General features: G+C 43.5%; 1 protein-coding gene across 1 annotated transcript in view; it reads right to left on the reverse strand.

The window, feature by feature from the left end:
• Positions 1-24,450, reverse strand: part of LOC124005436 (eukaryotic translation initiation factor 3 subunit E) — a 50,896-nt gene that overhangs the window by 24,001 nt on the left and 2,445 nt on the right. Inside the window, exons 2-8 of the mRNA XM_046314703.1 lie at positions 21,826-21,943; positions 21,414-21,531; positions 15,661-15,703; positions 12,691-12,795; positions 7,075-7,200; positions 6,356-6,480; positions 3,816-3,942 (exon numbers count right to left, since the gene is read on the reverse strand). Of these exons, the coding sequence (XP_046170659.1) occupies positions 3,816-3,942; positions 6,356-6,480; positions 7,075-7,200; positions 12,691-12,795; positions 15,661-15,703; positions 21,414-21,531; positions 21,826-21,943 (762 nt within the window). The remainder of the gene's footprint in view (positions 1-3,815; positions 3,943-6,355; positions 6,481-7,074; positions 7,201-12,690; positions 12,796-15,660; positions 15,704-21,413; positions 21,532-21,825; positions 21,944-24,450) is intronic.

Consider the following 24,450-nt stretch of genomic DNA (forward strand, 5'->3'; position numbering starts at 1 on the left):
TCCCTGTTCTCTCCTCTCTGCACAGACCATACAAACGCTCCACACCGTGTGGCCGCGGCCAACCTAATCTGGTGGTCCCAGCGCGCACGACCCACGTGGAGTTCCAGGTCTCCGGTAGCCTCTGGAACTGCCGATCTGCGGCCAACAAGGCAGAGTTCATCTCAGCCTATGCCTCCCTCCAGTCCCTCGACTTCTTGGCACTGACGGAAACATGGATCACCACAGACAACACTGCTACTCCTACTGCTCTCTCTTCGTCCGCCCACGTGTTCTCGCACACCCAGAGAGCTTCTGGTCAGCGGGGTGGTGGCACCGGGATCCTCATCTCTCCCAAGTGGTCATTCTCGCTTTCTCCCCTTACCCATCTGTCTATCGCCTCCTTTGAATTCCATGCTGTCACAGTTACCAGCCCTTTCAAGCTTAACATCTTTATCATTTATCGCCCTCCAGGTTCCCTCGGAGAGTTCATCAATGAGCTTGATGCCTTGATAAGCTCCTTTCCTGAGGACGGCTCACCTCTCACAGTTCTGGGCGACTTTAACCTCCCCACGTCTACCTTTGACTCATTCCTCTCTGCCTCCTTTCCACTCCTCTCCTCTTTTGACCTCACCCTCTCACCTTCCCCCCCTACTCACAAGGCAGGCAATACGCTCGACCTCATCTTTACTAGATGCTGTTCTTCCACTAACCTCATTGCAACTCCCCTCCAAGTCTCCGACCACTACCTTGTATCCTTTTCCCTCTCGCTCTCATCCAACACCTCCCACACTGCCCCTACTCGGATGGTATCGCGCCGTCCCAACCTTCGGTCTCTCTCCCCCGCTACTCTCTCCTCTTCCATCCTATCATCTCTTCCCTCTGCTCAAACCTTCTCCAACCTATCTCCTGATTCTGCCTCCTCAACCCTCCTCTCCTCCCTCTCTGCATCCTTTGACTCTCTATGTCCCCTATCCTCCAGGCCGGCTCGGTCCTCCCCTCCCGCTCCGTGGCTCGATGACTCATTGCGAGCTCACAGAACAGGGCTCCGGGCAGCCGACCGGAAATGGAGGAAAACTCGCCTCCCTGCGGACCTGGCATCCTTTCACTCCCTCCTCTCTACATTTTCCTCCTCAGTCTCTGCTGCTAAAGCCACTTTCTACCACGCTAAATTCCAAGCATCTGCCTCTAACCCTAGGAAGCTCTTTGCCACCTTCTCCTCCCTCCTGAATCCTCCCCCCCCTTCCTCCCTCTCTGCAGATGACTTCGTCAACCATTTTGAAAAGAAGGTCGACGACATCCGATCCTCGTTTGCTAAGTCAAACGACACCGCTGGTTCTGCTCACACTGCCCTACCCTGTGCTCTGACCTCTTTCTCCCCTCTCTCTCCAGATGAAATCTCGCGTCTTGTGACGGCCGGCCGCCCAACAACCTGCCCACTTGACCCTATCCCCTCCTCTCTTCTCCAGACCATTTCCGGAGACCTTCTCCCTTACCTCACCCCGCTCATCAACTCATCCCTGACCGCTGGCTACGTCCCTTCCGTCTTCAAGAGAGCGAGAGTTGCACCCCTTCTGAAAAAACCTACACTCGATCCCTCCGATGTCAACAATTAGACCAGTATCCCTCCTTTTCTCTCCAAAACTCTTGAACGTGCTGTCCTTGGCCAGCTCTCCCGCTATCTCTCTGAATGACCTTCTTGATCCAAATCAGTCAGGTTTCAAGACTAGTCATTCAACTGAGACTGCTCTCCTCTGTATCACGGAGGCGCTCCGCACTGCTAAAGCTAACTCTCTCTCTCTGCTCTCATCCTTCTAGATCTATCGGCTGCCTTCGATACTGTGAACCATCAGATCCTTCTCTCCACCCTCTCCGAGTTGGGCATCTCCGGCGCGGCCCACGCTTGGATTGAGTCCTACCTGACAGGTCGCTCCTACCAGGTGGCGTGGCGAGAATCTGTCTCCTCACCACGTGCTCTCACCACTGGTGTCCCCCAGGGCTCTGTTCTAGGCCCTCTCCTATTCTCGCTATACACCAAGTCACTTGGCTCTGTCATAACCTCACATGGTCTCTCCTATCATTGCTATGCAGACGACACACAATTAATCTTCTCCTTTCCCCCTTCTGATGACCAGGTGGCGAATCGCATCTCTGCATGTCTGGCAGACATATCAGTGTGGATGACGGATCACCACCTCAAGCTGAACCTCGGCAAGACGGAGCTGCTCTTCCTCCCGGGGAAGGACTGCCCGTTCCATGATCTCGCCATCACGGTTGACAACTCCATTGTGTCCTCCTCCCAGAGCGCTAAGAACCTTGGCGTGATCCTGGACAACACCCTGTCGTTCTCAACCAACATCAAGGCGGTGGCCCGTTCCTGTAGGTTCATGCTCTACAACATCCGCAGAGTACGACCCTGCCTCACACAGGAAGCGGCGCAGGTCCTAATCCAGGCACTTGTCATCTCCCGTCTGGATTACTGCAACTCGCTGTTGGCTGGGCTCCCTGCCTGTGCCATTAAACCCCTTCAACTCATCCAGAACGCCGCAGCCCGTCTGGTGTTCAACCTTCCCAAGTTCTCTCACGTCACCCCGCTCCTCCGTTCTCTCCACTGGCTTCCAGTTGAAGCTCGCATCCGCTACAAGACCATGGTGCTTGCCTACGGAGCTGTGAGGGGAACGGCACCTCAGTACCTCCAAGCTCTGATCAGGCCCTAAACCCAAACAAGGGCACTGCGTTCATCCACCTCTGGCCTGCTCGCCTCCCTACCACTGAGGAAGTACAGTTCCCGCTCAGCCCAGTCAAAACTGTTCGCTGCTCTGGCCCCCCAATGGTGGAACAAACTCCCTCACGACGCCAGGACAGCGGAGTCAATCACCACCTTCCGGAGACACCTGAAACCCCACCTCTTTAAGGAATACCTAGGATAGGATAAGTAATCCCTCTCACCCCCCCCCCTTTAAGATTTAGATGCACTATTGTAAAGTGACTGTTCCACTCGATGTCATAAGGTGAATGCACCAATTTGTAAGTCGCTCTGGATAAGAGCGTCTGCTAAATGACTTAAATGTAAATGTACTTATACCTAAAGTTGCATTACAAAAGTATTTTGAAGTGTTTTGTGAAAGTTTATCGTCGACTTTTTTAATTTAAAAAAATGACGTTACACTATGACGCTATTTTTTTCTGTTTATCACAGTCTTCATAGATCGATATCTAGGCTATATATGGACCGATTTATTTATTTTTAAAGACCCAATAGTGATTATGGGACATCTAGGAGTGCCAACAAAGATGGTCAAAGGTAATGAATGTTTTATATTTTATTTGTGCGGTTTGTGTAGCGACGACTATGCTAATTATTTTGTTTACGTCCCCTGCTATCAGATAATAGCTTCTCATGCTTTCGCCGAAAAGCATTTTAAAAATCTGACTTGTTGCCTGGATTCACAACGAGTGTAGCTTTAATTCAATACCCTGCATGTGTATTTCAATGAACGTTTGAGTTTTAACTAGTACTATTAGCATTTAGCGTAGCGCATTTGCATTTCCAGATTTCTAGATGGGACACCTGCGTGTCAGGTAGGAGCAAGAGGTTAATGGGGTTGGGTTAAATGCAGAAGACATTTCAGTTGAAGGAATTCAGCTGTACACCTGACTAGGTATCTCCACCCCTTTTCCTAATTGTTGGTGACATCTTGTGTCAAAATGCCAAAACCTACACTGACAACTAAGGTTGGCTAACACCTTACTGTCCAGAAAGTGAGAGAAAATTAGTAGGACATGTGTTCAGAGAAATTGGGGTAAGGAATGTGATCAGATGTTTTTATTTTTTTTACCTGCTGTATGACCTTGACCAGATCTTTCAGGACCTGCCGCCGCTTGCGAACGTCTTTGTTTGTGATGACAGCTGTGGTCAGGTAACGCAGAATGTGTGGGCACATGGTCTGAATGGCGTTGAGGTACCTGAAATGACAAAACAAAGGTCACGACAAGAACAAATAATCAGGGGTCTTAAAAGGACTGGAGGAACTACATGGCAAAAAAGCAATGGCCCATGATGCGAGTTGATATTTATGGAGGTGAAGGCTATACAAAGTCGATAAACCTATGCATACACCAACACACAGTTTAAGGGCAGAAAGGTCTATTTATATACGCAAGTAACTTAGCAATTAGGCTCATGGAATTTAAGACGTCTGACCTTATCGACCAAACAGATATGTCCGTAACAGTGCATTCTCCACATGACATAGGTTTAAGCACTCCCTTTCATTACCCCTGTATAAGCGGAGTGAAGGAAAGGAAACCCTGGCCTCTGCAGTAGACACAGATCACTGAGCAGGGGATCTGCCCAGTAGCTGAAACCCTATCCTTCAGGGCCTTGTTTTTCAGCCACAGGTCAACTTGCTAAGGGCTGAGCACGAGAGAGGGCCTTGTTAGAAGACGATTAGAACCCTAGACAACATTCTTATTCTGTAGACAGTGATTCAAGTCCTTTCCCAACAAGCTTCCGTGAAAAAAACATCCCATTCCTTGTCAAAAGGAGTGGTCGACTTGAGTTAACTGTATAACTTCTTCATCCTTATCTGAACAGCTATCATTGACGACCCCCCCCCCCCCCACAATAGTCCTCCACCAACCAAATTACATTTCAAAAGAGGAAGTGGGGGGTTTCCTGCCACTTCCGACCCCTTCAGCTCTCAGATGAGGACGGAGGAACACATGTTGTTCAGAGCGAGGAGGGCGTGCCACAGATAACAGTTTAATTAGTTGTAACAATTAAAGGGACAAGGGGGCCTTTGCCACTTGTGATGTTGCCGTCTAAAATCAGCAGAGAGCAGGCGGGCTGGTCTGTGAGCGATCATCAACCTGGTTAGAGAAGCCCTCTTTCCTCTCCCTTTACAGTTGTCAGACTCAGTGGCAGACCACAACAAGCCATGCTCTGTTCCTGATTAACTTACACCTACTCTCTCTCCAGGGGGTCACCAATAGCAAGCAACCCTGCATGAGAGTCATATCTGGGAATAGCTGAGGGAAAAAAAGAAAATGTAACATTCGCCCTACCCCACTTACAGGACCTAATCATTTTGGCATTTGAGGGAGCAACATCGCTTTACTGGTTGCAGAGGACGCTTCACAAGAATTGAATCAAGAATGAGTGTCAAAATCAAAACGATTTAGACCAGGCACGAGCAAGTGTGTGAGTGAGGAGAGGATGGAGATTAAGGGTAGCGAGAGAGGTTACAATTTCATTGCCCATCTAGGAATGATTGAATGTAAAGCAAGTGAAACTCTGAACCAACTGCAAGGGCTTGGATAGCATTACTAAAGTATTAATTTCCCCCCTTTGCACCTACATCATAGATCATTGCATGACAATATGCTCCCAATGAGGGCCCTTGAAATGATGTTTTTAATAACACTAAATAGGAAGGCCTGGTGCAACTTGTGCTGACTGTGGGGTTAACAGAGGTCAAACATTAAACAAAGGCCAAGCCATTGGTCACCAACTTCGGCCAAAGGAAGTAATGGTCAAGGGGTGAGGGAATGAGGCCAAGCCTCACTGTGGAATAAGTGGTTTCTTGACTGGGTAATTGCAACGCACATAAAACTCCCTCAAGTTTGTCCAGAACAGATGCTTGTGAGAGCTTGACATAACTAATTATTGGGCAGCCTTTCCTTTATTATCTGAATTAGTTTTTAATTTAAGTAAAACTCAAGAGAACCAGACATCCCTATCTGCTATGGTGGCATGTCATACTTTCAGATGACTACAAAAATTGGTTCAATTACACCAACCAGCAATCGGAACGGGGGGTGCATTGTGTAAATTTTATGCAGTGCATAGTTTGCGATCTGCAATACACGTGGACTAACTTGCAGCTTCGAGTAACTCGACCACACAAAAACAAATGGACTGCAAACACTTTAAAAAATACCTAGAGTAGGTTTTTGAATCTGCCCCCTTCCAAAAGTTAAGAGTAAATGGCATCTTTTTCAAAAGCAAGTTTGTCTAATAAAAACGAGTCTACTTTCTACACATCAAGCAGGACCTGACCCAGGCGGCTGCCAGCTGAACCACTTTTGGTCCCTCCTGGGCCAGCAGCAAACCCTGGGGCCCAAGGTTCAGCCCTCTACTGTGCCTCTTCTTTAGGGATAATTTCTTTCCACCCACCCAAGGATGCCAGCAGGCCACATTTTAACAATCACCTCTTGGGTCACTCAAGGGTTTAGTGTGGATCAGTGAAGACACTGTACCTTGGACTGTAGAGATGGCAGCTTCTACAGACCAATATGTTCAGGGTTAGTCATCAGGTCTAAATAGGCCAACAGTGTTTTAATAAAGAACTCCAGTGTGTCAGAAGAAAAGACTTACTGGGGTTGATACAGGAAGAGCTCAATGATGTTGTCTCTGCCTTTGGGGTGGTTAAAGAAGACAAATAGGGACCAGTGGATCAGCCAGGTCCTCTGCTGAAGAGACTGGAGGGGGGAGCTCACCGACTAGACAGGAGAGAGATGTCATTATTTACTAGTTCTGATTGAGGTGACACAGTATACTGTAAGACAATTAAAAAGTTCAGAGTACCCTAAGGGGCGGCAGGTAGCCTAGTGGTTAGAGCGTTGTGCCAGTAACTGAAAGGTTGCTTGATCGAATCCCTGAGTTGACAAGGTAAAAATATGTCGTTCTGCCCCTGAACAAGGTAGTCAGTTAATAACAAATTCTTATTCACAATGACGGTCTAGGAACAGTCGAAGAATTTGTTCTTAACCTTTCATTTAACTAGGCAAGTCAGTTAAGTAAAAAAAATAACTTAAGGTCTCTGTTCCCTTCCAAACGTTTTCCTTCCAAGCCAGAGCCCGCACCCCTGCACCCTTCCCAGCTATCTATCCAATAAATTTAAAAAAAATCTAACTAGATCCACATTACCACTCCATTTGCAGTTGACTCCTCTGGAGTCAAGACTGAAGGGTGGGGGGGGGGGTGCATCAAGCCGCAACAGCGCTTTGCTGAAACCCAAAGCGGTCAATAAGGGAGTCGAATCTATGTAAAGGAATCCAAGTGCAGTGTCAAATTCTGAGAAGTGGGGCATTTACGTTGTTATCGATAGTCTCCCTCAGGCGGGTGAGGTCTTCCATCGCAGCCTCCCAGTTCTGCATCAGGATCTCAGAGGCCAGCTTCCCCCACAGGGAGTTCAGGGCGTTCCTGTCTGTGGCCGGGACCTGGGAAAAGACATGTCATACTTGTTAGAACATGAAGCACACAGAATCACCTCTCACTGCAGCATAACTCAATCCACCTGCAAAAATGACCAGGCACTGGCAGATCTAATCCTGATAAATGCCTCCGCCTACAAACAGTGTGCTCGCAAACAGGCACAGTCAGTGAAGGAGAGGCTGGTGCCACCGCCGCTTGGCTTTGGCAGGCAAAACTGTTCGGTGGAGTTACTTTTATTTATACTGGATAAACTGATTAAATTATGTCATCTTGAGGGAATGGGGCTTGACAGAAAGAGAAATGGATCATGAAAGAATGTTTAGCTTTTTATAAAAACCTAATTTGCTGCACTTCGTGATACAGCAACCGCTGCATTGCAGATGTTCTGCGATCCTTTCAGACTACCACCATAATTAGGAGCACATTTGAAGCACATGTGAGCTTCTCTGTACAATGTGCTAGAGCTAAAACATTTCGTTACTGTCATTTACTTAATGCTGCAACTCTTTAATAAAAATAATTGCCGGGTGGCACACGGCCTTGGGAAGACAAAACACATTACTAAGGATGCATTTCAGCGTTGGTCCTCCTCTCTAGAGTTAAGAATGGAATGTGTCACTTCATTTAGCTATGCTGAGTTCAAGATACCACCTTGATGTTGTGATGTTTCTGGGGCAGCAGGTCAAAGGTCAGCTTGTCCGTGACATCACCATTCCACAATTCTATCTAAAAAATAAAATGTTGAAGGTACCTTGAGTTCACAACTCCGGGTCCAGATATCACTCCTTTGAAATAACTTTGTCCTCGTTTGGATAATTAACTTAGCAGTAAAATAGTTCCAATTGGAAATAACACTGAAGATATACCCGCATATGAGAGTAGATTGAGGGAAGGGCACATCTAGCATTGTTGAGGGAAACCCCCCCCAATCGCTGTTCCTCACTCTGCATTGAACTTCGGTCAATCCCTTCTTACTGAAAAGTGTCTGGTCTTTCTGCCCCGCTCTGAAGGGACTTTAACGAAGTGCGCATGCAGCTACTACTTCTGGTGGTGGTTTTGCACAACGTCAGAGCATTGATCAACAAGGCTACAAGGAGAAGCATGCAGTAGAGGCAGTGTTCTCAAAATGTCTGTCAGAGTTCACCAACAACTGATGTCCTGCTCCAGCCACAGAAACCTAGATGCACTGTGACCAGCAACAGCCTGGGTTTACTCGACACCATTTGGGAGGTGTTCATTTTCTCAGAGCCAGGGTAATCCGTCTAGTCTAGATTAATGACTGTTTGGATGCTTTGATTGAAAAGGGGCATCAAAGACAAAATCTGTTAATGCCCTTAGGAAAATGTCCCTGATTGGCTATCAAGCTTCTCAAAACCAGGTAAAATGCTTTTTTGAAGTCTATGCCTGGTACAGTGCCAGTAGGACACTTAATTTTGGGTTTGCTGTACAAACTGCATGTCTTTGAGAGGAATGTTTCAATAACTTCTACAGCTTTTCAAGCCTGTTAAAATATAATTGTGATAATCTACCATTAACACAGAAGGAAAACATCCTGTAGAATCATGCTAGCTATAAAGTCTTAGTACAACTCTTCCATTATCACAAGCTAAATGCATTGGTATGATATGAAATTGATGGGACAGACATCAAAAGGTCAGGAGATACCATTTTTTTGATGTAACTAGGCAAGCCAGTTAAGAACAATGACTGCATACACCGGCCAAACCTGGACCAATTGCGCACCGCCCTATGGCTGCTTAATCAAACGTTGGCCTCCACCCTACGGCTCATGGGAACCTCTGGCCCACAGTAGCTTATGATAACACCAAACGCAGTCAGTGACAAGAGTCAACCTGGAAGTGAGGGCGGGTGTCTGCTGTAAGTCCAAGGAAACCTAGACGCAATCCACCACACCCCTTCTTTCGGACAGCCAGAGGAGTGGACTGAGATACAAATTATCCATGGGATGGGTGTAGAAGGAAACCACATTTGTATTTCTATCAAATTTCAGCTAGGATCTCTTAGCGATTGAGAGCAGCAGTACGGCACTCCTGGAGCAAATGATGGTGCCTTGCTCAAGGGCACAGATTTTTCACCTTGTCAGCTCGCGTATTCGAACAAGCGACCTTCCGGTTACTGGCCCATCGCTCTAACCGCTAGGTTACCTGCTAGGTTACCTGCTAGGCTACACATTAAGTTTTAATGAACTTTTAACTTTTAAATGAACTGCTACATAAAAGATGATAAATGGTGGAAAATTATTCTGGTAGGAAAAAATAAGTGGGGAATGTCAACGGCAAGATAGTCTTCTAGAGTAAAACACAAAGAGGAGCAGAAGGCCATCCATCCACTCACAACAGTAGAGTTCTTTGATCATAAAACGTGGGATTGCTTTAAATTATGTTAAAAAGAAATAGAACTCATAAGATTAGCATTATAACTTAAAGCCAACCATGCTGCCAATTTAAAGGCCGTAGTTTCATCTCTAAAGAGGTTTTTTTTCTGCATTGGAGGTCCCTGTCTGCTAGGTTTAGCAGACCTCCATGTCATTGTGGCAGCTTTCTACACACTGCCTGGCATTCACTAGTAGCCACGCAACAATAGTTTCACTACATGGGTTTTTCCAGCAGTTACCTAGTTTCCGTTGGTTGGCGAAACGGGGCACATTCACCGACTGACCAGCAACAATAAATTTACTGTGCTGGAGAGCAGTCGGGACACTCAATCTTTATTCGCAACATCCAATACCTGCATTAACTGATGATATGAATAAGTTGCTCTTTTCGCGCTACGCCACACTGTAACAGAACCCGAGGACTGGATTTTACAAGCCTGGCTTCCTCTGTTTAATTGACTGGCTTTCCCACGTTCGATGACTTATGGAGCCTCACCTCTACCTTACGGGGGCAGTCTGAGAAAATGGGAGGTCCACAACAATAGGGGGGAGAAATACAGGGGCTGGTATTAAGTATAAAGACAGACATTTGTAAAAAGAAAAAGCAATGTGAGCCTTTGGATTGTCAAGAGTAGACAGCAGCTATCTGGTAAAAGTGCCTGCCCTGGCTGGGGGCCACAAAAAAAAACATAACTGAGCAATTTGGGTTTATTTAGACTGAGCTAAAAATCATAAACTATGCAGAGAGGGAGCGCATCAATTGCATGCTTTTAATGTGGGTTTTGCTTATGTCCGATCAAGAGCCACCATCAAGCTGTTTACAGAGAATAGGGCTCGTTGCTAAGTCCCCGCAAAGCCTGTTTTTCAGGAGGCCACCAGCATCACCAACGAGCATGACTAGTCAGACTTCTTCACGACAGAGGGAGAGTACCAAATGTCAATTAAAATGGGATTCAATTAGTTGTAATGGGTGTCATTCTGATGAACATGTAAATGTAGATTTTATTCTTTCGAGACTGGCTTTGGCACAAGTCTTTGATATACCGCAGAGCTCAAAAGAGGACATATGCTAACAAAACTAAAACAATTGAATAAGACTTGGGAAACACTGGTTGTGCTTGTTTGGTGGGAGGAATTACAGGACACTGATAGTAGAGATGAAATAGTAAACAGTGGCTTTTGAGTAACAATGGCGAAATCTACCACCAAAAACATAGGCGCGTTTGTTAATCACATTTGCAAACAACTTTCCCAAAAAGAAACAGTCTTCTGAAAGGAGGCACACAATAGTTGATGTGGTGCATGGTCAGACCATAGAAAAATAAACACACACCTCAAACCAAAAGCACTTACTGGGGTCTGGTGCTACTACAGTGCAAATTAACCTCATTGGCCAACAGATGATTTTTGTTTGGAAATGAGGTTTGACGCAGAGGCTTTCTGAAGACTGAACTTGTTAAAGTCAACGATAGCACCAAAGGTCAGCCAAGCATTCAGACCCACCTTACAAGCCGCTGGTCCTGGAGAGTGACTAACAAAAAAAAAGGGCAGCACTGAAGATCTGGTGGCACCTTCCACTGAGGTCACAGGCTGTCCATTCCCAGGACTTATCTAGTGTTACACCACTCTATTGTGACACAAAACACTTTTCTAGCCTTCCCTCTCAGTCAGGTTACTACCCCTCTAGGCCTAAGAGGCTTCCAACTCTATATACAGCAGTGCACACAGTCAAACTGCACCTTGGCCATTCTGTGTAGTTCATCTTTCACTGATTTCTGAGGGCAGCGGGAGAAAAGCCACTAACACAAGAGCAATGATCCCTTTGTTTATAGAGGAAATAAGAAGTACGCATGTGTAACGAGAATACTGCCAGTACTTTCAGTGAACTGTAATTACCCCCCGCCCGAACCCTCTTTGCTATTATCTGATTTCCAAAGTATTTCACTGCTGCTGAAAATTATTTAATCCAAGCCCTCCTCCATGACTCAAATTTTAGCCGTACAGGCCGAGAAACGCAATGGAATAATGTGCAACATTCAAAACTAGGGATGTTAATGGTTAACCGAAAATATATTTGAACGGTCAAGCTCAGTCCGTTAAATTGCATAATTTAGTGGAACTAAATTGGCTACAAAACTTATAACGTACATCCCTAATTTGATTAATTCAAACAAGATAGGAGTAAATGAGTGGACTTTGCAAATGTATAGCCTAAGTGGTTGGCTAGTTCTTTGTTTAGTAAACCTGTTCGCTCAGTGACAGTCAATTCTTTATTTGAGTGCATATGACTTTCTCTAAGACCACCAGAACATGTTACGTAACTCATAAGCACTCTGATGCCTGACAAGGAGATATCTGGCTTCAAATCAATACGTCGTCCACCGCAGCAGCAGCCCCCCCTCCCCCAAGATGACTAAAGACAGATTATGAAGTCTGCTGCTGAACACTTGGCACAGTAAAACATTTATTTAATCCTACCCTTGTCCTTCAATATCAGCTCATCCGAATACTGAAGATGTGTAGAGAATTGAATGGAGCGAATGACGGAAGCTTTTCACATGCAATTACTGAGGGTGTTCCTTCCTCTTGTGCTAGCCCCTTGAAGAATTAAAGAACCCTGGCCAAATAACCGAGCAGTGAAGTAGGAAAATCCATTTTTCATAACAAAATGCATTGAGCCAAAAAAGTATACATCAACGAAGTGTCTAATTCTAAAAAATGGCATGTTAAGTGGATGTACACTGGTCATAATTGATGGGGTTTGGCACTGTGCAGTGCTGGAAAAATCATATAATGACAGTGATTAACGCACAAAATGGGAGTCGTTCCTGAGAAGCTAATACTTCTTAATGAAGCTTCAATCATCGTCTAACTGTTTGCCCTGAAAGAGCTTGCTAATATAAAGCACTGCCCAATAATGTCAACTTTTGAGTGGTCCAGTTTTCATTCAGAAAACTACTGATGAAGTTACAAGGGTACAAATCCATAATAATCTAAATAAAATAAAGTCTCTAGATCTATTAACTTGCTGTGAACATCTTGCCAGTTGCCAGTTTGATATTTGATAAGAGTACACTGAAATGAGGGCAACTTGACTTACCAGGACACGGAAGAAGTAGAGGTACTCGGCAGCCCCAGAGTAGTTTCCACACTCATACTGGAACTTGGCATATCTGTACAGAGTGTCCAGGTACTCCTGACGGAACTGGAAGAGAAGAGGGCTGATCAATGGTGTCGCTCGATAACTATTCAGAGCATAGACAAGCAATTGTTTATTTGATGACTATATTGTCAGCTTTCTCGCAGCCATGATGTTATATCCAGTCAATGCCAGACCACACTAGAGTGGCTGGAGTAAGGAGGGCAATTTTAGAATAATCTATGATTTCAGAGCCCATTCTGTTTGATTACCATCACTGATCAATGGGGTCAGCAGGTAGCCTAGCAGTTTGTATCTGTATTTATTATGGATTCCCATTAGCTTCTGCCTAGACCAGTTACAGAAGTGGGAGGGTTGCCGGTTCAAATCCCTGCTCAGATGGGAAAATATGGTGAGGAGTGTGCGGTCAACCAGAGGTTTACTGGTATCATCCTAGATACCGTTAACCTGCTGTTGTGCCCTTGAGCAATTTAAGTGTGGAAATGATATATACACGTAGCTTCATGTCAACATCCCATACAGAATGCTGCATTACCACATGTGGGCCTATTTACTTTGAAATGTAAGTTGTCACCTGTGGCTATTTGGGAAAAGCCTTCAACAACAAAGAGCTGTGAGGGGAACGGCACCTCAGTACCTCCAGGCTCTGATCAGGCCCTACACCCAAATAAGGGCACTGCGTTCATCCACCTCTGGCCTGCTCGCCTCCCTACCACTGAGGAAGTACAGTTCCCGCTCAGCTCAGTCAAAACTGTTCGCTGCTCTGGCTCCCCAATGGTGGAACAAACTCCCTCACGACGCCAGGACAGCGGAGTCAATCACCACCTTCCGGAGACACCTGAAACCCCACCTCTTTAAGGAATACCTAGGATAGGATAAAGTAATCCTTCTCACCCCCCTTAAAATATTTAGATGCACTATTGTAAAGTGGTTGTTCCACTGGATGTCATAAGGTGAATGCAAATTTGATTTAAGATGCTAAATGACTTAAATGTAAATGTAAAAAGTGGCTGTTCCACTGGATGTCATAAGGTGAATGCACCAATTTGTAAGTCGCTCTGGATAAGAGCGTCTGCTAAATGACTTAAATGTAAATACGGACCTGAGCCCTATACTACGAATAAGATGAGTCAACTTTGGTCTGACTTCCACTTGGGATAACTGGTACCACAAAAGTGGCTCACCTTTTAGCCAAGTAAATTTCTGAGTACAACACCTTCAGAACTAAACTGCTCCGGGGGAGGCTAACGCAAAGCCAAGTCCATTTATCCTCAATCTAGTGTCTGAGCCACCAATTGAGGAACAATGAAATCAGATACACTCCCTCTCACAAAGAGTCATCAGCCCCATCAATTGAGGGACAAAACTGATTAAATGTTTTATTAAAAAATGCTTTGTGTCAAAAAAGTTACTACCTATCAATTTACACATTTAGTAATGGACAGCATTTGCTTTCCAAACTAAGTTTGTCGCGTGATCGTATTTTGACAATTGCAAAACGCTGACTGACAACCTCAACCATAATCCATAGAAGGAAATTCCCATTCATGTCAAGAATGTGAGCCATTGCAAGTGTAACCATGACTTAAGTAAGCTTTTAACTAAGGTCTGCACCTGATTTATTCAACGTATGTGACAAATTGATTTGATTCGTCAGGTCGTCCAACTGGCCTCAACCACAGACCACATGCATGGCGTCATGTGGGCGAGTGGTTTGCTGATGTCAACAGTGTGCCCCATGTTTGTAGTGGGGTTATGATATGGGCAGGGATAAGCTACGGACAACAATTGCATTCGATCGATAGCAATTTCAATGCAGAGAGATACTGTGACGAGATCCTGAGGCCCATTACCATGCCCGTCACTCTGCCATCACCTCATGTTTCAGCATGATAATGCACAGCCCCGTGTTGCAAGAATCTGTACACAATTCCTGGAAGGTGGAAATGTCCCAGTTCCTCCACCAGACATATCACCCATTGAGCATGTTTGGGATGCTCTGGAACGAAATGTAAAACGTGTTCCAGTTCAAGCCAATATCCAGCAACATCACACAGTCACTGAATTAAGAGTAGGACAACACTCCCCTACCATATTCAAGGTATCTGTGACCAACAGATGCATATCTGTATTCCCAGTCAATGAAATCCATAGATTAGGACCCAATTTATTTATTTCAATGTACTTATTTCCTTAAATTAACTAACTCAGTAAAATCTTTTAAATTGTTGCATATTGTGTTTCTTTATGTTCAGTACACAACTGTAGTAATGATAAATGACCGTTAGGTGGCAGGGGTAGGGGAACAGCATGTTGGGAAATGTCCATAGGGGCACAGAAGGGGGGAGATTAGTGAATGAAACCGTAAAAACAATAACTGTCCATTTTGGGGGTGGAATCTCTCTGAATGGAGCCCTAAACGGTATACTCCTGCTAACTCCTGACATCACAACGCACTGACGTCAGTTTGGAAACAGAGTCCAGTCTCACAGATGCAGTGTGGCTTTGACAGGCAGTGGTTGCTAGCCGCTGAGATGCGGAGGGAGACCGCCCTTTCCCACAGCCGAGTGGCCTACGGGCTGTGGAGGTGCACTGAGGACAGGGTGCAGGTCAGAGGGATGCCAGGGGAGGGGGGTGTATAAAGTGTCACACCAATTATAGACTGAGGCATTCTTGCGCCCAGACCCATGTGTCCCGAGCTGTTCCATCTATTCTTAACAATTCACCACAGACTGTAAAATGTCCACAGAATTTTCTGCAAGCCGTAAAACCCCCAAAAATGAGTTACGGTTTTGGGAAGTCATTACGTCTCCCTGTTTGGGCCCCCCGTTCCCGAAACAGCGGGTTCACACAGGAGTCATGGGAAATGCAGCTTAGAATTGAGACGTAAGCAAAGTGGTCCAAACTTACGCTGTGTTTCTCCGCCAGATAGTTAAAAAGGGCCTGTCCATCCCTGAAAGAGAAAGAGTCACAGTTAGTGGCCTTGTTTCGTTAAAGTAACCAGTTGGCGGATGCAGGTAAAGTGTTGAGCCCCATTCAGGTATAATTTTTCCATTTCTGGACTGTAGCAGTCCAGGCAAATCAAGGGACTTTCATTTTCAAAACAGTTTGAGCTGATCACACTTTTATTGTGTGTGAACATTTACAGGTTGTTTACAACATTCATCTTCAACACTGACACCATTAAACTGTCAAGGTCCAACATTTAGGTGGGGGTATCAATCTCACTTAAAAGTAGAATTGCAGCCTTAGATTAGTCACTTGCCAAATAAATATTTTTTACATTCAAATGAAAACACTGTTCATGTCAAAATAGAGGCATAAAGATTAGCCTTAGATTAGTCACTTGCCAAATTTTTTAAAACACTACATGACCATAAGTAAGTGGACGCCTGCTCGACAAAGATCTCATTCCAAAGTCACAAGCATATATGGAGTTTGTCGCCCTTTTGCTGCTATAACAGCCACCACTCTTCTGGTCAGGCTTTCCACTAGATGTTGGGGACTTGCTTCCATTCAGCCACGAGCATTAGTGAGGTCGGGCACTGATGTTGGGCGAATAGGCCAGGTTTGCAGTTGGCTTTCCAATTCATCCGAAAGGTTTGATGGGGTTAAGGTCCGTGCACTGTGCAGGCCAGTCAAAATTCTTCACACCAATCGACAAACCATTTCTGTGTGGGCCTCGCTTTGTCGTGCTGACACAGGAAAGGGCCTTGCCCGAAGTTGGAAACACAGATTCTTCTAGAAAGCTATTATTTACTGTAATGTTGGGAGTATCAAATAAAATAAAACTTCCTCCACTTAACTTTACAGTTGGCACCAGTCGGGTAGGTAGTGTTCTGTGGCTTCCGCCAAAACCAGATTCGTACGTCAAACTGCCTAATGGTGAAGTGCGATTCATCACTCCAGAGAACACATTTCCACTGCTCCAGTCAGATTGCTGCGAGCTTTACACGGCTTGTGTGCGGATGATCAGCCATTGAAACCCCTCAAGAAGCTACCGACTAACAGTTATTGTATTGAATTCCAGAGGACGTTTGGAACTCGGTAGTGAGTGTTGCAACCGAGGACCAACGATATTTACATGCTTCAGCAATTGTCAGTCCTGTTCTGTGAGTTTCTGCAGCCTACCACTTTGCCACTGAGCAGTTGTTGCTCCTAGACGTTCCCACTTCACAATAAAAGCACTTACAGTTGACCAGGGCAGGTCCAACAGGGCAGGAATTTGACAAACTGACTTGTTGGAAAGGTGGCATCCTATGATGGTGCCACGTTGAAAGTCACAGAGCTCTTTTGTAAGGTCATTCTACTGCCAATGTTTGGCTATGGAGATTGCATGGGTGTGTGCTCGATATTATACACCTGTAAGCAACAGGTGTGGCTGAACTAACCAAATCCACTCAATTGAAGGGGTGCCCACATAGGTTTAGACAATTTTGCAAATATGTAAACAAGGCATTTGTTTCAATTTGAATACATGTCTAAACCGGTTTTAGGTTTAATGAAACAAAATGTGGAAAAAGTCAAGGGGTCTGAATACTTACGTAAATAAGATATTTTGGTTTTAATTTGAATACAAGTATTCAGAACCTTTACTATGAAACTAGGAATTGAGCTCAGGTGTATCCTTTTTCCACAGATCATCCTTGAGCTGTTTCTACAACTTGATTCAAGTCCGTGGTAAAAGAAGAAAAAATAAAATAAAATAAAAAATCGGAAATTATTTGAAAAAGCACACACCTGTCTATACAAAAGGTCACACAGTTGACATTGCAAGTCAGATAAAAAAAAACATGCCATGAGGTTCAAGGAATTGTCCGTAAAGCTTAGAGACAGGATTGTGTTGAGGCACAGATTTGAGAAATGATACAAAAAAACACAAAAAAATTCTGCTACATTGAAGATCCCCAAGAAGAATGGCCTCCATTCATGAAAGGAAGAAAATTGGATCCAACCAAGACTTTTCAGCTGAGTGCCCAGGCAAACTGAGCAATCAGGGTAGAAGGGCCTTGGTCAGGGAGGTGACCAAGACCCCAATGGTCACTCTGACAGAGCTCCAGAGTTCCTCTGTGGAGATGGGAGACTTTTCCAGAAGGACAACCATCTCTGTAGCACTTCACCAATCAGGCCTTTGGTAGAGTGCCCAGATGGAAGCCACACTTCAGTAAAAGACATGACAGCCCGCTTGGAGTTTGCCAAAAGGCACAAAAATGACTCAGACCATGAGAAACAAGATTCTCTGGTCTGATGAAACCAAGATTGAACACTGAGCATCATGTCTGGAGGAAACTTGGATGAAGCATGGTGGTGGAAGCAGCTCCAAATCGGTCAGTCCATTCTGAATTTGTGATAAATCTATTGTGATTTTGGCAGGCAATATTGCTTGCCTACAAACGTTTTACTTATCTTTTTTTTAATGAGACTGTCATTTCAGTAATCAAGAGCTTGTGTGCAAGGCATGCACACGTGTGTAGAGAGCCAGAATGGAAATGAGTGAGACGATATAACGATGGGAGAAGTTGAGAATTCTGTGATTACTGCAGATCTAGTCACTCAGTTAATTTCTTGATGCAAGTTGCTAAGTTAAGATAAACACCCGAACTAGAGTCAATGTGAATGAACGGTGGACTCCGGGATAACATTTCACTTTGCTTTCTTTTCAGTTCATCGGGAAACAGTTAAATGTCTCCCTGTACGCTATATACATGTAGTTTTGTCAGTTCTCACCATCTCCTGCCTAGAAACTAATGAAGGACAGTGACTTCGGTAGCTCCTGGGTGACTCTACAGCTTCCCTGTAGAGAGGAATGTATCTCCGATGAGCACTGCGGGATCACAGTCCTGACCTGTCCCCAGTGATTAATCCAAGTTCTCAATCTCTCCATGTGGATTACATAGTCTTTAGTAGGGCTGCGGCGGTTACGAAATTGTCAGTCAGTAATTGTGAAGCAAGTAACTGCTGGTCTCACAGTAATTGACTTAATTAACATACACATTTAGCATCCTACAAGCCACTAATGCAGACCTTTGGAACATCTACAATTTAAAAAGTTGAATAATTACATGTAATATAGCCTCCATTTTCACAATATATTATTTAATTTATACAGGTCTAAAATGAGGTCTAATTCAAAAGAACAGAATAGCATACTCTGAGTTGTCCTTATGTTAGGTACAGATATGGCTATGCCATATGGTTGTGAATTCCACTGCATTATTTTATAGTATGAGGAATACAATTGGAAAAAAATAGAAAGGATATTTTCTGCAAACAATTTAAGGGAGTGCGCACATGCGGCTAGTCGGGTTAACAAAGAAACAGAATCCTACATGCTTAAGAGTTATTTCTGTAACTTTAGTTGTGATGCACACAAGGATTTTTAATACATTCTAAGGCTGCATGACACAACCATTGATGACTTGAAAAAGTTACATGAACGGTATGAGCTCTGCTTAGTTTTTTTGTGTAGGCTCTACACACTTGTCTCATTAACAATTGGACAAGCACTTAATAATGTCATGAAGTAGGCGATAACCGCTAATGTGCCATTAACAACATTACCAAGTGACTAACTGCGATTACGCATTTAATGCTTTTATTTATTTTTCAAGTTAATTTTTAATGGTGAAAATGATCTCTCCCGCCTTGAAACTCACTCACTGCATATGTATGCCAGTTAGGCTCTACATCTATTGTAAAGCATATTAATGTGCTTAATTTTAAGTTATTTGGCCACTTTAGTTATGATAAAAACCTTATCAAAACATAAGCCTACGGGCTAAGCTACATGAGGTGTGCGACCAGGATTTGAAAAAAGTCCAACAAAAGCATGCATCGTTTCATGCCTGATCATACTATTCTTGATTTAATCGTGTATTTACATATAAATTATTTTTTATTCAACGAGGCAAGTAAGGTGAAATTTGTTTTTACTTAGGTGGGTGATAAATCAATTTTCTGGAAACGTGCAGGATAAAACAAAAATATATCTCATCTATGTATTTCCCATTCCCATCAGCTATAGAAAGCTGATGGGAATCTTTTTTATTTTAATTGAGCCCATCACTGTCCTCACGCAATTGCATAGCCTAAAGAAATGTTGCCCAATATGAGCTCTCATTAAGTGTTTTATTAGATTTGCATTGATGTAAGAGTGATTAGAGGGGCAATAGATCGCCGAGTACCAGACAATTAGCAAGTTTGGTAGGCTACTAATGACCACCAGCAGAATCAGCACTTGGAAAAGCGTAACTACCGTGACTAAGCAGTCAGGTGGAATGCGACTGCCTTCACGACCACTGGTGTGGTGGTAATATGGTCACCTTAACAGCCTTCACCAAGACCTGCCCCAGGTTCTCACACCCACAACTGCCTTTCAAGCAACAGTCCCCACAGGAATAACGGCAAGATAATCCACATATCCAAATGTAAAGGTCTACATTGCGCCTTGAATACCCCTTCAAAAAAAGGTAGACAGCATTGCATTACTACCACCACCGTCTGCACCAAAAAGAGCAAAGAAGCTATGGAAGTTGAGAAACTCAAAATCAATAGAATTGTTTAATTTCCTCAACCTATGAACATGGATCAGAAACATTGCAAAAATAATCCAGAGAGTGAATGACAATTTTAAGCATTTATTGGCGAGGCCTAAACTATATTGGATTTACTTCTTAGAGATATTAAGTTGAAGGCAGGCCTATGAGGCATGATGGCATAAAATGAATCTAAAAAGACAGTCTCTCTCCAACACAAAATATTATCACACAGTATTATCCCAAAAAGATAGGACTAGGGGATCTAAATATTGAACCTCTGCCATTTCCGGTCAGGCATGATCCACTATATAAATCCAAGATTACATCAAAAACACACTACCGCATCCAGAGTAACTTTAGCAGATATTTGCTCAGTACACTAAAATGGCTTGCCCTTTTGGTTTTGTGAAGAGTTTTTTGGTGATCCGGGACATGTCTTGTACTGTTTTACAAATCCAATGGTATCAAAACGAAACTCCGCATAAGAAGAGAAACATGATCCTGCCCACAGAGATTACTCAAACGGAAATCTGAATAGAAAATAGCAGTAAAACAGAGTGCACTCCAAAAAGTTACGTCAAATTCACAAGGCTTCAAAACTCCCATTACTATGGCATAATGGTCAGTATAAATGCCTGATTTGATAAACATGTTTTAAACCCAAACCTTTAACAAATAATTCTAGATTGGCAAGTGGATGAGAAGTGTCCTTTGATGAACTGAACTTACTCCTGCCAAGAAGCCAAGTAAAGAACGAGGACACGAGTTTAACCAAACTATTTTAATCACGGCAAAGTCAGAGACCAAATGTTCTAAACATTCACCGCAGCATTGTGCATCGGTCTCCTCGTCTGCCGAGTCTGAGTTTAAGAAAGTCACTAGGGAAATACTTGTATGCAAAATGTAGGCATACCATTTTTGTTTTTTTTATTACCATCATCTCAATTAAATGGCACTTGAACTTCATCCCTTAAGCATGCAAAGTTAGAGAATCTTCGGACAGAGAACACTACTCTGGGACCTCAAGAATTGAAAAAAAAAAGGCAATGATGGACCATCTATAAAATGCAAATGACACCCAAAACATCCATCAGTCAAGTGGTGGGAAAGGAGGTTCTAACTCACCTGGTTGACTGCATCTGTTTAGTGGTCTCTGGGTCCTCAAACATCTTCACAATGGGCTCGGTCTCACCCTGCAGCTGCTTCAGCTGAGCCACCACAGTGATCCTCTTCTCTTTTAGGGCTTCACATGGACAGAGCAACCATTAGAGGCTTTGACCAAGCAATACCCACAAATACCATTAAATGAAACATTAAAGATGACTGTTTAAAGATGTTTTTGGGACAGTGAGGATTGTATTAGTCATGACTGTAAAATGTGAAGGGGGGATGGTGTGCAATCAGTTCTGCCGCCATCTTGTGATTGTTCCATCAATAAGTGTAAACAATACTGAACCATGCATAACCCATATCACTGTACAGGTTTCTTTAACAAAAAAAATTAGGAGGTAGACCAAGCAGTGTGCAGTCTACTTACTGGCGGGGATCTCTTTCTCAGGGAAGAGGTTTTTGTGTACATCCATGGCAAAGTCCACCATGTTGGTCTCACTAAGCAGATCCAATTTTCCATGAAGCAGTTCTTTCTCATTGTAGATCTGAAAGAGGAAACGGTTAAAAGGGTGGGATATTGGGTTATTTTGGAATATACAGTTTCAAATCCTTAACTTTGATGACCCAGTTTAAGAAAACTGCTGACAATGATAGATGTAAGGAGTTCATCTTCTAACCTGACTAACGAAGTTAGAAAACATGTTTAGCTGTAATGGACGCCTGGTTGTTAACGTCGCCCAGCAGAGGGCAATGCCGCCCTCATTTTGACAGAATTCCTGCCCTAAATGCTTGTTTTGGTTACACCGCCGAAGAATGATACAAGATACATGTACATATTCACGAATTGGAGCTGGAAAATAGCGCTGTGGTGATTTCCACGTGGAGTGGAGAAACATGAACAAATACAGAACTGACAACTGCTCTTGTAGCTAGCTAGCATGCTAACCTTCACTAGACATCCTGCTAATCTTATCTAGATAGCTAACGTTCTGTTGCTCATTTATTTAATCGTATTCAAAAGATTAGCCAGCTGGCTAGGCTGAAAACCTCGCTACAGATGGAAAACAGTATCTTTGACTTCACCAGCAATTGTTATTCTCTTCGCATCTTTCACAAGACACTTTTTTTAAAAACATTATACCGCACATGGTGAGACTCTGGGTAGGTTGGTTACTGTACAGCAAAGCAAAGTCATCACATGGTTTCTCACAGGGGGAAGTGAAATGATATAGGTGACAATGACTGCTGATGCACGTCGCAAATGACATCTAACACCTTGAGCGCATTGGACACGAAACACCAATACAAATGTAACAGCACAACAAAACAGATATATATATGTTCCTTGAATTGTATTTTGCAGGTGCCTGTTCATTAGAGAATAGACACTTGTGGTTAAGCTGCACCAATCAATGTGGTGAATCAATACTTTAGCGGGAAAAACCATTCATCTTGGAAGCAGGGCTGTAAAATTCAATCATATCACATTTATAAAATGGTCATACATTTTGGGGGAATACAGACCAGCATAAATTACCCAACAAGTTTGCACGCCTTTTTAGTTTGCTCCATCTCTTAGGCAGTCAAGTGTATGCTACTTCAAAAAGCATTTTTGCTCAGTTGCAACTTGCGAAGAGTAAGAACTTTGCAGGCGTTTCTGATTAATAAAAACAATGCCATGCCGGTGGGTGGTAGTATTCAAATAAATCCACGCGAAAAGAAAAGGACTGAAATTATAGCACGTCATAGGGGAAACACAGAAAACAAAAATCATAAAATAACCCTACTTCTCGGATTTCCGACTTCCAAGTCCAAATACCTCATACTTTGACTAAAAATGATAACTTAAGAGCAGTCCACACCAAGGACCATAATTATATAATTTTTTGTTATAATTCTAATTCACAGAAGAGTTTAACACAATAACAACAAAAAGAGCAGAGAATGATGTCAAGAGCTACCGTTTGGATCACTTTCAGAGCGATTTTCCCCAACGATAAAACAATGACAATAAATGTTCTATTGAAGTGTTCTTGGTTCTAGCTGCGCGAGGCTGCCCGGAGAATAGATAATTTACCTTTACCTTAAGGCAAAGCACAGGATTAGCTTTCCTGAATATCTGAGCATGTGAGCATATTTGTGGCCACATTAATTGTAGTAAAACTTGGGAGAACGATGAGCCGCGACAAACAGAAGGCAATATTTTCCAAAGGAAATCCCATCTTTACTCAGATACATCCAGAAAAGCTAGACAACTATCTATTGCAGTATACTTAATTTGACCATCATATTTACTACTAGCCTATCTAGGAGTGATTCCAGCTTGCTGAATGTAGAATAGGGGAGTTTGAAAGGAGAAAGTGTGAGTGAAGGCCTGGTGACGTACATTTCTGGACCTTTAAGTTCCAACTATGGGATTTGGCTGGTGAAAACCATTGTCTCTGTGTCCAGTACGAAGGAACCATGCTAGCAGATACCCATAGACTTCATTAAATCCAAAAATGATATCCATGAGTTCACCTGACTCTGGGGAAGTAGGTAAAGGACATCATTGCCAAAAACATTAAGTATTCCTTTAAACTGTGGAGAACAAACCCATAACTGATCCAAATGGTTGCATAATCAGGCCTTGGCTGTAGGCAGTTATTTTGTAATTAACTATTCAAAACAGTATGTTTGAGTGGTTATTCAAATTGGCCTACATCATTGCAGTTTACAGTCCTAGACAATTGTGAATTCACTTGATAATACATTCCACTGTGTTGTTGTAGCCTAGGTAGAATAATTGTATTTTCTAAAAAAGTAGGCCTAATCAATAGGAGCTTTGAGTGTCCGAGAATGAATGGTGGAGAGGCTTGAGATGTGTAGCCGAAGTAAGAAGCTAGATATTAGGCCATTCGTTAGCTAAGTAAATAGGTTTAAATATTTACCCGTCAAAGTGCAAGGGAAAGTTAACCGACTAGGAAATGGCAGATCTGTGCATTTAACCAGGTTGCGTCCGGGACTGGTTAAATGCACAGATCTGCCATTTCCTATTCGGTCAACTTTATTT

The sequence above is a fragment of the Oncorhynchus gorbuscha genome, linkage group LG19 (genome assembly GCF_021184085.1).
Source record: "Oncorhynchus gorbuscha isolate QuinsamMale2020 ecotype Even-year linkage group LG19, OgorEven_v1.0, whole genome shotgun sequence".
In the NCBI taxonomy this organism is placed as follows: Eukaryota; Metazoa; Chordata; class Actinopteri; order Salmoniformes; family Salmonidae; genus Oncorhynchus; species Oncorhynchus gorbuscha.